Below are 12,713 nucleotides of genomic sequence, written 5' to 3' on the forward strand. Positions count from 1 at the left end.
CATGTCCACAATATTTTTACAATAAATCACATATAATTAGTTATTATTAGTTAAAAAAATTGGTGACAACTAATTGTGGTAATGACATTGCCGAAATAGGAAAAAAAAATTGTGGCAATATCATTGCCGAAATAGTAAAAAAATAAAAATGACAAACTACTTGAAACAATTACATTGCCGAAATAGGGAGAAAAAAATTAGAAATACCATTGCCCAAAAAATATTTTCCCCTATTTCGGCAACATTGACGTAAATGAAAATGAAAAAAAAAAAAAAAAATGAAAATGGCAATGGGATTGCCGAAATAGGGGGGGGGGTCACAATTACGGCAACGGTATTGCCGAAATAGGGGGAAATTTTTTTCTCCCTATTTCGGCAATCCCATTGCCGTTTTCTTTCTTTTTTTTAAATAGGGGAAAATATTTTTTGGGCAATGGTATTTCCAATTTTTTTCTCCCTATTTCGGCAATGTAATTATTTCAAGTAGTTTGTCATTTTTATTTTTTTCACTATTTCGGCAATGATATTGCCACAATTTTTTTTCCCTATTTCGGCAATGATATTGCCACAATTTTTTTTCCCTATTTCGGCAATGTCATTGCCACAATTAGTTGTCACCAATTTTTTTAACTAATAATAACTAATTATATGTGATTTATTGTAAAAATATTATGGACATGAAATCTATTTTTTACTCTTCTAGAGATTTCGAAACCACTTTTTTTTTTCCATTTTCGGCAATGCCATTATCACAATTGTTAAAAAAAAAATTATTCCCCTATTTCGGCAATGACATTGCCGTCATTGCTTTTTTTTATTTTAAGAGCACTCCACACTCGGGCACACTCGGACGCACAGGATTGGGAAAATTGGGTAGTGGAATTTCGGCAATGCCATTGCCGAAATTCAAAGATTTTCTCTCTCCTCTTTCTTCATTCTCTCTCCTATTTTTGGCTGAATTTCGGCAATGCCATTGCCGAAATTCAGTCTCTCTCCTCAGATTTCCAATTATCTTTGAACAGTTGGTATAACGCAAATAAACTTTGAATTTTACAATATTAACCCAAAAGACTCTTAATACTGAGTTGGCCAGTCACTTGTTTTTATTTTAGTGCTTCTATTTGTTTGACCTACATCTAGACTTTGACTATTTAGTAATCTATATTATATATAAAACCGAAGCTTTTGGAGCTCTTACAATTTTCCACATCAGCACAATATTTAAATAAAATTATTTTTGTCTAGTCCAAACTTAACAAAGAGTGAAACTCTATCTCTCTAATAAGTCCAACTTAAACTCAAACTCATTATTATCATTTTTTTTTTAAAAAAAATTAAAAAGAATGGTTGTACGTGTATTTTGTGCTTAGAAGGTAGAGATCATTATTGTATTTGTCATTTATGAACAATAACTCTTACACGATACCATATGAGAGTTGGAATGTAGCAAAATTAGGATATCACATTTTGCGTGCCTAATTAGATAAAATATTTTGAAATACAAAAAACATGACTAACGTTTCTCTTATTATACTAATTAAAAATATTTCAACTTAACGGAGCTTTAGTACTCTTATAATCTTATTGATATTGATGAACATTTATCATGTGTTTAGGTTTTTTATTTTTATTTTTTTAAGTTGATCTGGAATTTAAATTTGAGTAAACTTTAATACACTTAAAAATATTATAATTGTTTATTATTATGTCAAGTGTGTTTTATATATATAACCGAAATCTCTGAAATTCTCACAATTTTTCACTTCATCACGATAAAATTATCATTTTATTTAAATAAAAGTATTTTTGTTTAGTCCAAACTTAACAAAGAGTGAAACTCTGTTTCTCTAATAATTCTAACTTAAATTCAAATTCAAATGTTGATAATTTATCTTCAAATTTGCAAGGTTAATCATGAACACTATAAAAGCAATGCAAACCCTAATAATTTTTTTAAAACTGAGTAAAGGTATGGGTTATTCTTATGTTATTTTCTTCTCCTCTACTTTGTTAAAAATACATTTTTATTTGATGGTTTTTCATGTATTTTTTTAAAAGTAATTTTCTTATATGAACCACCAAACTCTCTTTAGCCAATTTTTACAAGATAAAAAGCTTGCAATAGTTGAAATTATTCTTTTAAATGTAACTCATCTTTCTCTTATATTTCTCTATTGTTTAGTCATATATATTTTGTTTATTTCAATCATTTCTAAGTAGTGAATCATCTGATTTTTTAATATTTTTTAGTCTTTCAAAAGTATTAATATCTGAATTTTTGAGTTATTTTTTTGCAGTATTTGAAACTGTTTGACAAATTTTTTGTAAGCCATTGCATGTTCAAGCGATGAATTCTTCATCAAATTGTAACACAAATTAAAGTCATACAAGAGCAAATCATGCAATGGTGTAATTTCTTAATCAATTTAAGATTTTATAAAATTATTTTAGTCTACCTTACAAATAGGTAGGTTCCCGTGCATAGCACGGATTAGCGACTAGTTATTATTATTATTATTATTTTTTGCTTTTTTTCCCATCCATTTAGAAAGTCATTAATTTGTTATATGTGCAAGTGTTATCTTAATTTAATAAAATTATAAGTTTAGGATAATATATTTTATATTAAAATTAATTTGTTAAGTTATGTGATAAATAATTTTTTATTTGTACAGGTTTAGAGTGTAAAGTGATCATATTATTTTCTAAGGTTGCAATTGTGTTTTGATCAACCAAGTTTTATTATTTTATACTTTAATTTTTGTTTTATTCTAGATAATTTATATTTTTTCTATTATAAATCATGTTTTATTTTAATTATAAATGTTTACTAAAAGATTAAGTGATAGTAAAAGGAAATGTTAATGAAACTTGAATGTAAAAATTTAATTAATAATTTTGCATCTCAAAGAGAATGATATATAGATTCTAAATAAATATATAAAATCAAAATTTAAATAAATATTATTTAATTAATATTTAAATAATTGAAAAAAACCTCGTCTAAATTTTTTGCCTAAGCCCCCAAATTTGTTGAGCTGCCCTGTAACCATATATGGAGAAAATAAAAGATATTGAGTGATTTATTAACGTTAGTGTGCACTGTGAGGGGAAGAAATTTCGTGAGAGTAAAGAAGCATTTTTTCGAAGAAAGTTGTGCCCATCAGAATAAAGCAAACACCGAATATAAAAGCTATTGAATGATTTAACTCGACGTGGATGACACTTTCCACAACACATATATTATATTATGGAGAATATAAAAGCTATTGAATGATTTAATGTTAGTGTGCACCGTGCAGAAGGGAGGAAATTTCGTTAGAGTAGAGAAACATTTTTTCGAAGAAAGTTGTGCGGTGCCCAGCACAATAAAGCAAATTAACACCGAGAAGAAAAGCAATATTTCTTTATTTTTTTAAAAAAGATTTTATTACTCACACATTCATAAAGTTTTGATATAGTCAGATGATAAAATTCATATTATTCTGCTTTGCATTCCAAAGCTCAGTTCATTGCGCTTCACCCATGCATGCACATAATTTTTTTTTTTTTTTTTTTTTGGTGAAAACATGCACATAAAATTGACACTTCGTAGAAATGCACCTACACTTTTGGAAGGATTTTTTCCAGTACACCTGACAATTTGATTGTTCAGCTTTAGCAATTAGCATGCAGTTTTTTTGTAGAATTGTAACATTTAATAGTAAAACTAACTAAACTCCATTTCCATTTTAATGATCCTTCAACTTTTAAATTTCGATACAAATAATAACGAATAAAAAAAAAATTAGAAAATTGATTTGCATCCAAATTAGCAGTCTGTTTAATAATAATAATAAAGCTTATGGGCCCACGAAATGGAGGGTCCCTTCTCAGAAGACTTCAGTCAATGCTTGTTTTTTGATAACTACTTCACTTGAGTCAATGCTTGACCCCGAGTCTTCGATATAATAATGTGCTTTAAAATTTTAAGCATTAATCCCAAAAGCTTGTAAAAAACCTTGAAAGCTGAAAGAAACTCTTATTGCAATTGCATCATACAATTAACCTCGATCCTAAACAAAAAAATTTTACATTTTCAACTTTTTTTTTTTTTTTTTTTACTTTAACTTTTTTCTTCTTTTTAAATTTTTTTTATTTAACGGTTGAGATCGAAAGTTACTTCTTTCTTTCTTTTATTTTCTTTTTTATTTTCTTTTTTTTTTTTACTCTCAATCTCAACCCTTCATTACATCAGTGCAATACCGACCTAATCTCAACCACTCAGATTGCTAATTTGCTATAAATAACCGTGCGATTAGTAGCATTTATATCACAGCCAAATCACAATCAAATTTTTTTCTTTAAAAGCATGATCATGTACGGTTCTCTCAGATTAATAGCTGTTACTTTAACCATTTTTCTTTGGTTGCTCGCTATGGACTCTGAGGTTCGTTGCATCGAAACTGAAAACTTAAATCTGAAAACTCAAACCTCAAAGGTGGAACCTTGAGCCACGCCGCCTCACCAAGTTCGAGCCCTCCATCAACAACAAAATCAAACCCACATGAAACCCATGAAACCACCGAAGCACAACTACAAGGCACGGGAGAGAGACAACCACAAGGCGTGCACATGCGCGTGCGCGAGAGAGAGAGAGAGAGAGAGAGAGAACAAAGAACAAGGAATAGAGAAGTGAGAGAGGAGAGAGAATATAGAACAAACTTGAGGATAAAAGAGCCGTTGGGAGGGAATCAAAAAGTGATTTTTATGTTTACCTTCACTATAGCATGAAGGTAAAATATAGCAAAAAATTTTAGCTATAGCAACTTTGTTGTAGTGGTTTTCTGTGTGGTTGAAATGCTAAAATAACTTTTGAATTATTTTAGCATCTTTACTGTGAATGCTTAGTGTCAATGCTTGGCGCCAAATTCTTAATGTGTGGTAGAAATTGAAAGCATAAGAAAACCGATTAAGCTCAAACAAACTCTTCCCTCCTTAGCAGTCAACACAATACAATAAGCCGTTCCGTTTCTTATATTATTATATAATTTCAGCATACAAGTAGTGATATTGTTATCATCTTAAACCTTTTTTCTTTTTCTTTTTCTTTTTTTAGATGAGAGATTATCACTTTAAACTTTGTTGTTAAACAATCACTACTATAATACCGAGAGACATAAAAGTCATGGTGGGACATATTCTGTTTTAAAGAATGTTGAATTTTGATACAAATAATGAATGACTAACTATTGACCAATCAAATTACCGTCTAAAATGTGTTGCACTCTTCATAAAGATAGAAACATATAGAGGGTCCCTCCCACAAGACTTACTCGGTCAGTCAATCCCTACCATAGTACCTAGAGACTTAAGTCACAATGGAACATATTCTATTTTAAAGATTGTTGAAATATTAATAATAATAATAATAATAATAATAATAATAATAATGCTATGTTCGTGAACAAGCTCGTGAACATGAGGACTTGATTTAATTATGTATAATATTATATTTTTATATGTATGATTTTATAGAAATATATTTATATAGATTTGAAACTGGATTGTATAAGTTTATCAGTAGGTTCATATGATATAAAATTATAATTTGTAACTTATTAGTGATATAAATAGTATATTCCAATGTTGGTAAAAATGAGAGGCACACTTAAGCACAAAGGCCTCTTAGAGCCTAGGCGCAAAGCGCAAGCGCACACTTGATTGACGTGAAGCGCACACTTTTAAAAATAAATAAATTTAAAATTTTTAAAAATAATTATTAATAAGAAATGCAACAATCAAATTATCAACATGAAAATTGCAAGTCAAGTCATTTTATTTTTTTGGATTAGCTAGATATGAGTACTTCCCTGTAATATATTTTCTTAAATCTAAAATATCCATAATGCCCTATGACTAATTAGCAATATTAGTTAATAATTTAATCACTTAATGATTATAGTTTATAAGAATTAGTTTGCTATGTTCAACATCAACTACTAAAAAGTTACTAAACAATTACCACAAATATATTATATCATACTTATTTTTTATGAATGAGCTAAGAATATGAGTACATAGCAATATGGTAATGGTACCAAGCAGATATCCAAAAAGGAAAAAAATCAAAAAATAAAATAAGAAGAAGAAGCTAGGTGGGTTACTATTTCAAGGAGAAAAAATCAAGAAAAAATATAAATAAAAATAGAGAAGAATTGAGAGGATGTGGGTTTCAAGACAAGTTACACACAATTTTATATATATATATATATATATGTAAGTTGCACTAAACATAGGTCAAATCAATGGTGTGTATCAATAATATCAAAATCCTATAGTTTTAATTCAGTTTTGGTTTATTTTTATGAAAAATATAAAATAAAAAAACACCAAAAAGCGTATAAAAATACACATATAGCGCGCTTCTTTGAATGAGCCTACGTTTTGAGGCAACCCTCTGTCTTTGTTCTTCTCCACATACCACAAAATAGTTATCACAAATTCTATAAAAAAGTAAACAAATTGGGATTTATCACAAATGAAGAATCACAATCCCTTCTAAAATATGTTGCACTTTTGTGTTAAGTTTAAAAAATTGATATAAATCGAAATGAACCTAAGGAACAAAAATATGAAGGGTCCTCATCTACAAGACTTATAGTCAATGCTTGTTGCCAAATGTGTGGTACGACATCAACAAACAAACAAACCCACATTATCCATACGGTAGCAAATTCCAATATCTCCTATTGCATTAATGTAATGTTGAATGTGCATAGGAAGAAATTTTGTCCCAGTATAGATCTTTTCTGAAAAAGTTGTTCCCAGCATGAGCAAGACTTTCAGTATATAGACACTAACTAGAAAATCAGGGTTTCTTGTTTCTTTTTTTCTTTTCTTTTCCTTCAGTTTTTGACACTTTAAGATTTATAAACTATAGATTTTCTTGATGATAAAATTAACACTATGCTCCACTGCTCCTGCATTTCAAGACTCCATTTGGGTAAAGACATTTTTTTTTTTCTTATAATGCATTTTATTTTTTATCTCAATTTCTTTTTCAAATAATCTAACTTTTAATTTTATTTTTTTTTACAAATAAATTGGCTTTTACTTTTTTGTCACACAATAAACATAAAAATTACCAATAATTATATATAATTTTTTATAATCACTATAAAAGTAAGCACGGACACCAAAGCTCAATGTAATATGCTTGACCCATGCACTATAAATATTGATATCTTTACAAAGACCCCAATATCTAGGACAGAATTTGTTTTGCAACTCCACCAAATATAAAAATAAATTATCTTTGGGAGCTACAAAATTACTTCAATCCTGTCTAATTTTTATAAGGAAAAATTTGACCGATACTCTAAGAATATTGATTTAAAAAATATTTTTAAAAATTTTTTATGAGAAAAAGAAAAAAAAAATCCGAAGTGGCAACAATCTCTGCAGGTTGTGGCATGGGCTGTTTATCAAGCTTTAAGATTTGCAAGTGAGATGGGTCTGCATTGGATGGTGATTGCAAGGAACTTTTCATACTGACATTTGCACAATGGTGTATTTAACTAGACTTAACGGTTAATAGAGTGTCCTGCATGTCCCACACTAATTGAACAATCTGATTTACAGATTGTAGTAGTAGTAGCAATACCTATAAAAAAATTGTAATAATAATATAGTTATCATTTTGATTCCAAAAAATCTAAGTGATTAGTTTACTATATCATTCAAAACACTTACGAAATTTAGTTTTCATATGGTTACTAAAGAAATTTATCTTTTATCATCCTATTTCATTTTAAAGATCCTTGAATTTTGTATACAACTAATAATCAAAGAAATTTCCGTCTAAAATAAGTTGGACTTAGGGCCATTTAATCCATGGCCTAAGGCCCCTAACATGGAAAGGACCCCAAAAATATGGGGGCGGTAAGGGTTTTTTTTTTTTTTTTTTTTTAATTAAAGAAAAAAATGTGAGTTATGTGTACATTTTTTTTCCCCACTTTTTTTTTTTTTTTTTGAAAACGAGGCGGGTATTCATTCATTCATTCAAGAAAGATAAATTTGAGTACAAAGCCTGCAGTGCTGGTGGAGGAGACTCTTCCATCCAAACCACATCTTCAACTAACTGACTGGCATAACGGGCCAAGCAATGTGCAACAGCGTTGGCATTCCACTTAATACAATTCACAGAGAAACTCCTAAAACCTGACGCTAAAGTGCTAATATCATCATAAATGTGTCCTAGTCTAGACCTGTTTAGATGAGGAGAGACAATGGCTTTCATTACCGTGACGTTGTCTCCCTCAACCACTAGGTCCGAGAACCTCGAGTCAAGAGCGAACTCAAGAGCTTTTCTGCACACTAGCACTTCAGCTTCCTCACTGCTAACCACAGACGGACCTCGAGCAGATAGTCCAGCCATCACCTCTCCCCTGCAGTTTCGGATAATGGTGCCCACACCAGACGAGTTCTTGTTCACAAAAATTGCGGCATCGAAATTTAGTTTGAACACCGAACCTGTGGGTGGTCTCCACTGCTGGACAGACTCCGTAGACACCGAGGTAGCAAGCAAAGCTTGTTTGTCCTTGTACTCGGTCAAGAATTCTCTTGCTCGCTTAGTGAGAACAGAAGGGTTTTGTAGTTTTCCTCCATGCATGACCCGGTTCCGTTGATTCAAAATTGTCCAGCATTGTACCCAGAACAGCTCCAGCTCCTCCTCAGTCAGTCTTTATGTCAATGTAGCAACCAACTGGTTGAAATCCGAGTGCCCAGTGATGCTCTTCTGTACCTTCCTAATACTCCCTGCCCATATGTCTTGCGCTACCCCACACTACCATAATCTAAGTTGCACGGACATGACACAGACACAGACACGGGGATACGGCAATTTTTGAAAAATAAGGACACGACATGGCGGCGACACGGCGGTTAAATAATTAATTAAATTTTATATTTAGGCACATTTTTAAATATTTTTAGACATAAAATATATTTATGTCTAGAATTCAAATTATGTAGAATTACAAATAAGTAAACTAACACCCAAAGTAGTACAATAATACACATAAAATGTTTAGAGTACAAACCATAAAAGGATAACAAGTTCAACATCAAACTAAAAACATAAAAGGGTAACAAGTTCAACATCAAACTAAAAACATAAAAGGATAACAAGTTTTAAACTTTCAAGATTATCACAGAACAACAACATCATTGTCATCAACATAGTCATTATTCTCAACAATACTTGTCTCCATCTCCGGCTCATCTAGTGTGAGATAAGCAATCTCAAGCAACCCAGGTCCTCCAAATGGTTCATCCCAATTATCTCCACCAATGTCCCACTTCTTAGATTCTCCAGTAGTGTACTCGGGCCTTCTCCTTGAAAGAAGTCGAAGATTAGAGTGAACAAACACTAAATCTTCAGCACGTTTAGGAGTAATTCTATTCCTCCTCATAGAATGGATGAAGCCATATGTACTCCAATTCCTCTCAGCACATGATGATGAGCAAGGCTGTTCAAAAAGCTTTAGAGCTAAAGTTTGAAGCAGTGGTAAAGTAGACCCATAAGTTGACCACCAAAGCATTGGATTGTAGTTCCACCTATCCTCCATGTTATCCTCATCATAAGCCTGTAATGCGTTAAACAAACCAAACTCCACATTAACTTTTTGCCTATCATCAGGATCAGGAAAGATCCTTTTGAGGCACTTGTTTCTCTCCACTGAAATTTCAGCATCCTTATGTGGCGCAACACGGCCTCTGACTTCCTCAATCCATTTAATAGTATAATACCTAGTTAAAAGCAAATAAATAAGTACAACTAATGAGTTTAGTTTATTTGTTTGGAAATGCCTAAAGAATATAAACAAAAAGATTAAAGAGATAGAAAAATTACTTCGGATTCAAGGAGTGGGCTAGGTAATGAAGTGGTGTGCAATTTTTAGTCCACCGTTCAATGAGTATATTGTGTACCACATCATAGAATGGAGACTCCTCATAGTCTTCCTTGCCTTCATGTTGGTATATTTCTTTCTTCACATTTTCTATCATGGAATCCCACATTTCATACACCTTATGGAGAATAGGTGCATCCATGTCAGCCACTCGAAGCATCTCATAAATAGGTTCTGTGAATCTCAGAATGTATGCAACCTTGTCCCACCACAAATCATTCAAAACATAATCCCTCACAGTTTGAGCTTTTCCTACACCATCTTCTCTATATGACATCCATTCCTCACTAACGACCATATTTCGAAGATTTTGTTTTACTTGAAACAATCTTTTAAGCATGATAATTATTGAAGCAAATCGTGTTTCAACAACAGCAAGTAACTTCAAAGGGGAATATGAATTAAAAATTGCTAATCTCATAGAATGATTTTTGATGAAAATACGAATGAAAGTTGCCTCATCTGAAACTTGTGCAATCCAATTACATTCATTATATGCAACCTCATTCTGCAAAGAGTACTTAGGTGCACATATATTCTTCAAAGCCAAATTGAGAGTATGCACAACACAAGGTGACCAAAATATATGAGGATATTCAGCTTCAACAATAGATCCTGCAGCCCTCGTAATAGACGCATTATCAGTAATAATTTGGACAACATGTTGAGGCCCAACCTCACCAATGACCTTTAGAAACAAGTTAGCAATGAAGTGCTTGTCTTTGTACTCTTTGGTACCATCAATGGATTTGATAAAAATTGGCCCTTTTTGTGATGTAGCCATAAAATTGATAAGTGGCCTTTTTTGTACATCTGTCCACCCATCACTTACAATGCTTAAACCCTTTTCTTTCCAAGTGTCTTTAATTGCCCTCAACAACTTCTCAATATGTGCCCTCTCTTTTTGCAACAAAGTTGTTCTTAATTTATTGTAACCCGGAGGAACATAGCCCGCTAAATTATTATTAGCTGCAAACTTGATCATCTCAATCCAATACGGGTTCTTAGCAAAGTGAAAGGGTAAACTAGCAGAATAAAATGTCCTAGCAATAAGAGAATCTAATTGCTCTTGACATTGATTGTTAAAAACCCTCTCCAAAGGAGAATTCCCAACCCCTTTTTTTTTTGGAAAAATGGATGACTTGTAGCTGTACTACTCTCCCTACTATCCAAATTAGGACTAGTAGGAGAATCAGTTGGTAAAGACACTAGCTTAGGCTTCTTCAATCTACGCAAAGATTCCTCAAACGCATCTTCTAATTTCTGCATTTCATTCTGATACTCATCTCCAACCTTGGCACATGCTTGTATTCCAAACTTAGGCAGTTTTAACAAGTGTGCCTTCACCCTTGAATAAGACCCCTTGAAAGTTTTTTCACAATAGTTACATTTGAAAGAAACATTCCCACCACCAACACTTGCTTTTTCTAACCTAGTAACATATTTCCATAGAGGAGCAGTAGTCTCAGCTGATGATTTTTCACTTTCATTTTCAGTATTCATTTTAATAAAATCACCTACAATATTTAACTTCAATAAATAAATAAAACTATAGCATGACACACAAAAACAAATTTATAAATTATAAGTTATAACTAATATAAAAAAATAAATAAATAAATAAGATAGAGGGCACGGCGCACCCACAGGCCAGTGAGACCACAACAGCAATTAAAAAAAAAAAATCAAACAAAACGCGTTGTATATAAGTGCTTAACAGTTAACATTACACCCACCCACACCAAAATTAACATCTGAAAGAAAGAAAGAAAAAAAAACAGAGAAGAGAATCGGACCTATTGTCCGGACCGAGAGAGATGGAGATCGGAAGGGACAGAGGGAACGCCGTCGACGTCAGAGCTCGCCGATCGGCTCGATCTAACTCTGGTGAGGGACAAAGGACAGCGGCAGCAACAGAGGGACGGTGGGTTTCAGCGACACAGAAGAACTTGAGAGTTTTGAGATATGTGGTTCCAACTTTCTTACTCCGACGAGGAACAGAGGGCAGCGGTAGCGACAGAGGGAGGGTGGGTTTCTGGTTTCAGCAACAGAGAAGAACTTGAGAGTTTTGTGGTTTGAACTTTCAATTTTCAGACTCTGACACGGACACGATGCCAAAAATGGCGTGTCCGTGCAACCTAGACCATAATACATGAGCCACCAATTCGGATTCCATCTTGCAAGCCTCACACCATCCATCTTCCACTACTTTACAATGAGCCAAGTTTTCTCGGGTTGGCAGAGCATTTTGACATGCTCTCCACCCAAAAACCTTTATCTTATTTGGAACCTTCATTTTCCACAGATGCCGCCAGATCAACCCATCCAGACCTGCCCTTGAGCTTTCCCCCTTATTACTTTCCTGTCTTGAGATTTCTCTAGCAACATGGTAACCTGACCTCACAGAGTACTCCCCACTCTTCGTGTGCAGCCAGATAATTAGATCAGAGGCTTGTCTTCGACTTAATGGCATGCAAAGGATTGCATCCGCATCATCTCTATGGAATTTGGCCTCAATTAATTCCCTATCCCATTCCTTAATTCTCCAGTCAATAATATTAGACACCCTCCACTCCCATTCCTCCTCCAATGGTGGGTGGATAACCATATTAGTTGGATGGTTTAAAATCCACTTATCTTTGGTTACCCTTATTGAAGAACCATCTCCCACCCGCCAACAACAACCTTTTTTAAGTAGAGGTTGAGCCGCCATTAAACTTTTCCACACAAAAGAGTTGTTTGGGACATCCAAAGCTTCTA

General features: G+C 32.7%; 1 protein-coding gene across 1 annotated transcript; it reads right to left on the minus strand.

The window, feature by feature from the left end:
* Positions 1-9,191: 9,191 nt before the first annotated feature.
* LOC115973545 lies at positions 9,192-11,456 on the minus strand. Its single transcript, XM_031093815.1, has 3 exons — positions 11,111-11,456; positions 9,896-11,012; positions 9,192-9,792 (listed from the first exon to the last, which is right to left on the minus strand). The coding sequence occupies exons 1-3, from the start codon at positions 11,454-11,456 to the stop codon at positions 9,192-9,194; spliced, it is 2,064 nt and encodes a 687-aa protein (XP_030949675.1).
* Positions 11,457-12,713: the final 1,257 nt, after the last annotated feature.

This window comes from Quercus lobata, chromosome 2 (genome assembly GCF_001633185.2).
Source record: "Quercus lobata isolate SW786 chromosome 2, ValleyOak3.0 Primary Assembly, whole genome shotgun sequence".
Taxonomy (NCBI): domain Eukaryota; kingdom Viridiplantae; phylum Streptophyta; class Magnoliopsida; order Fagales; family Fagaceae; genus Quercus; species Quercus lobata.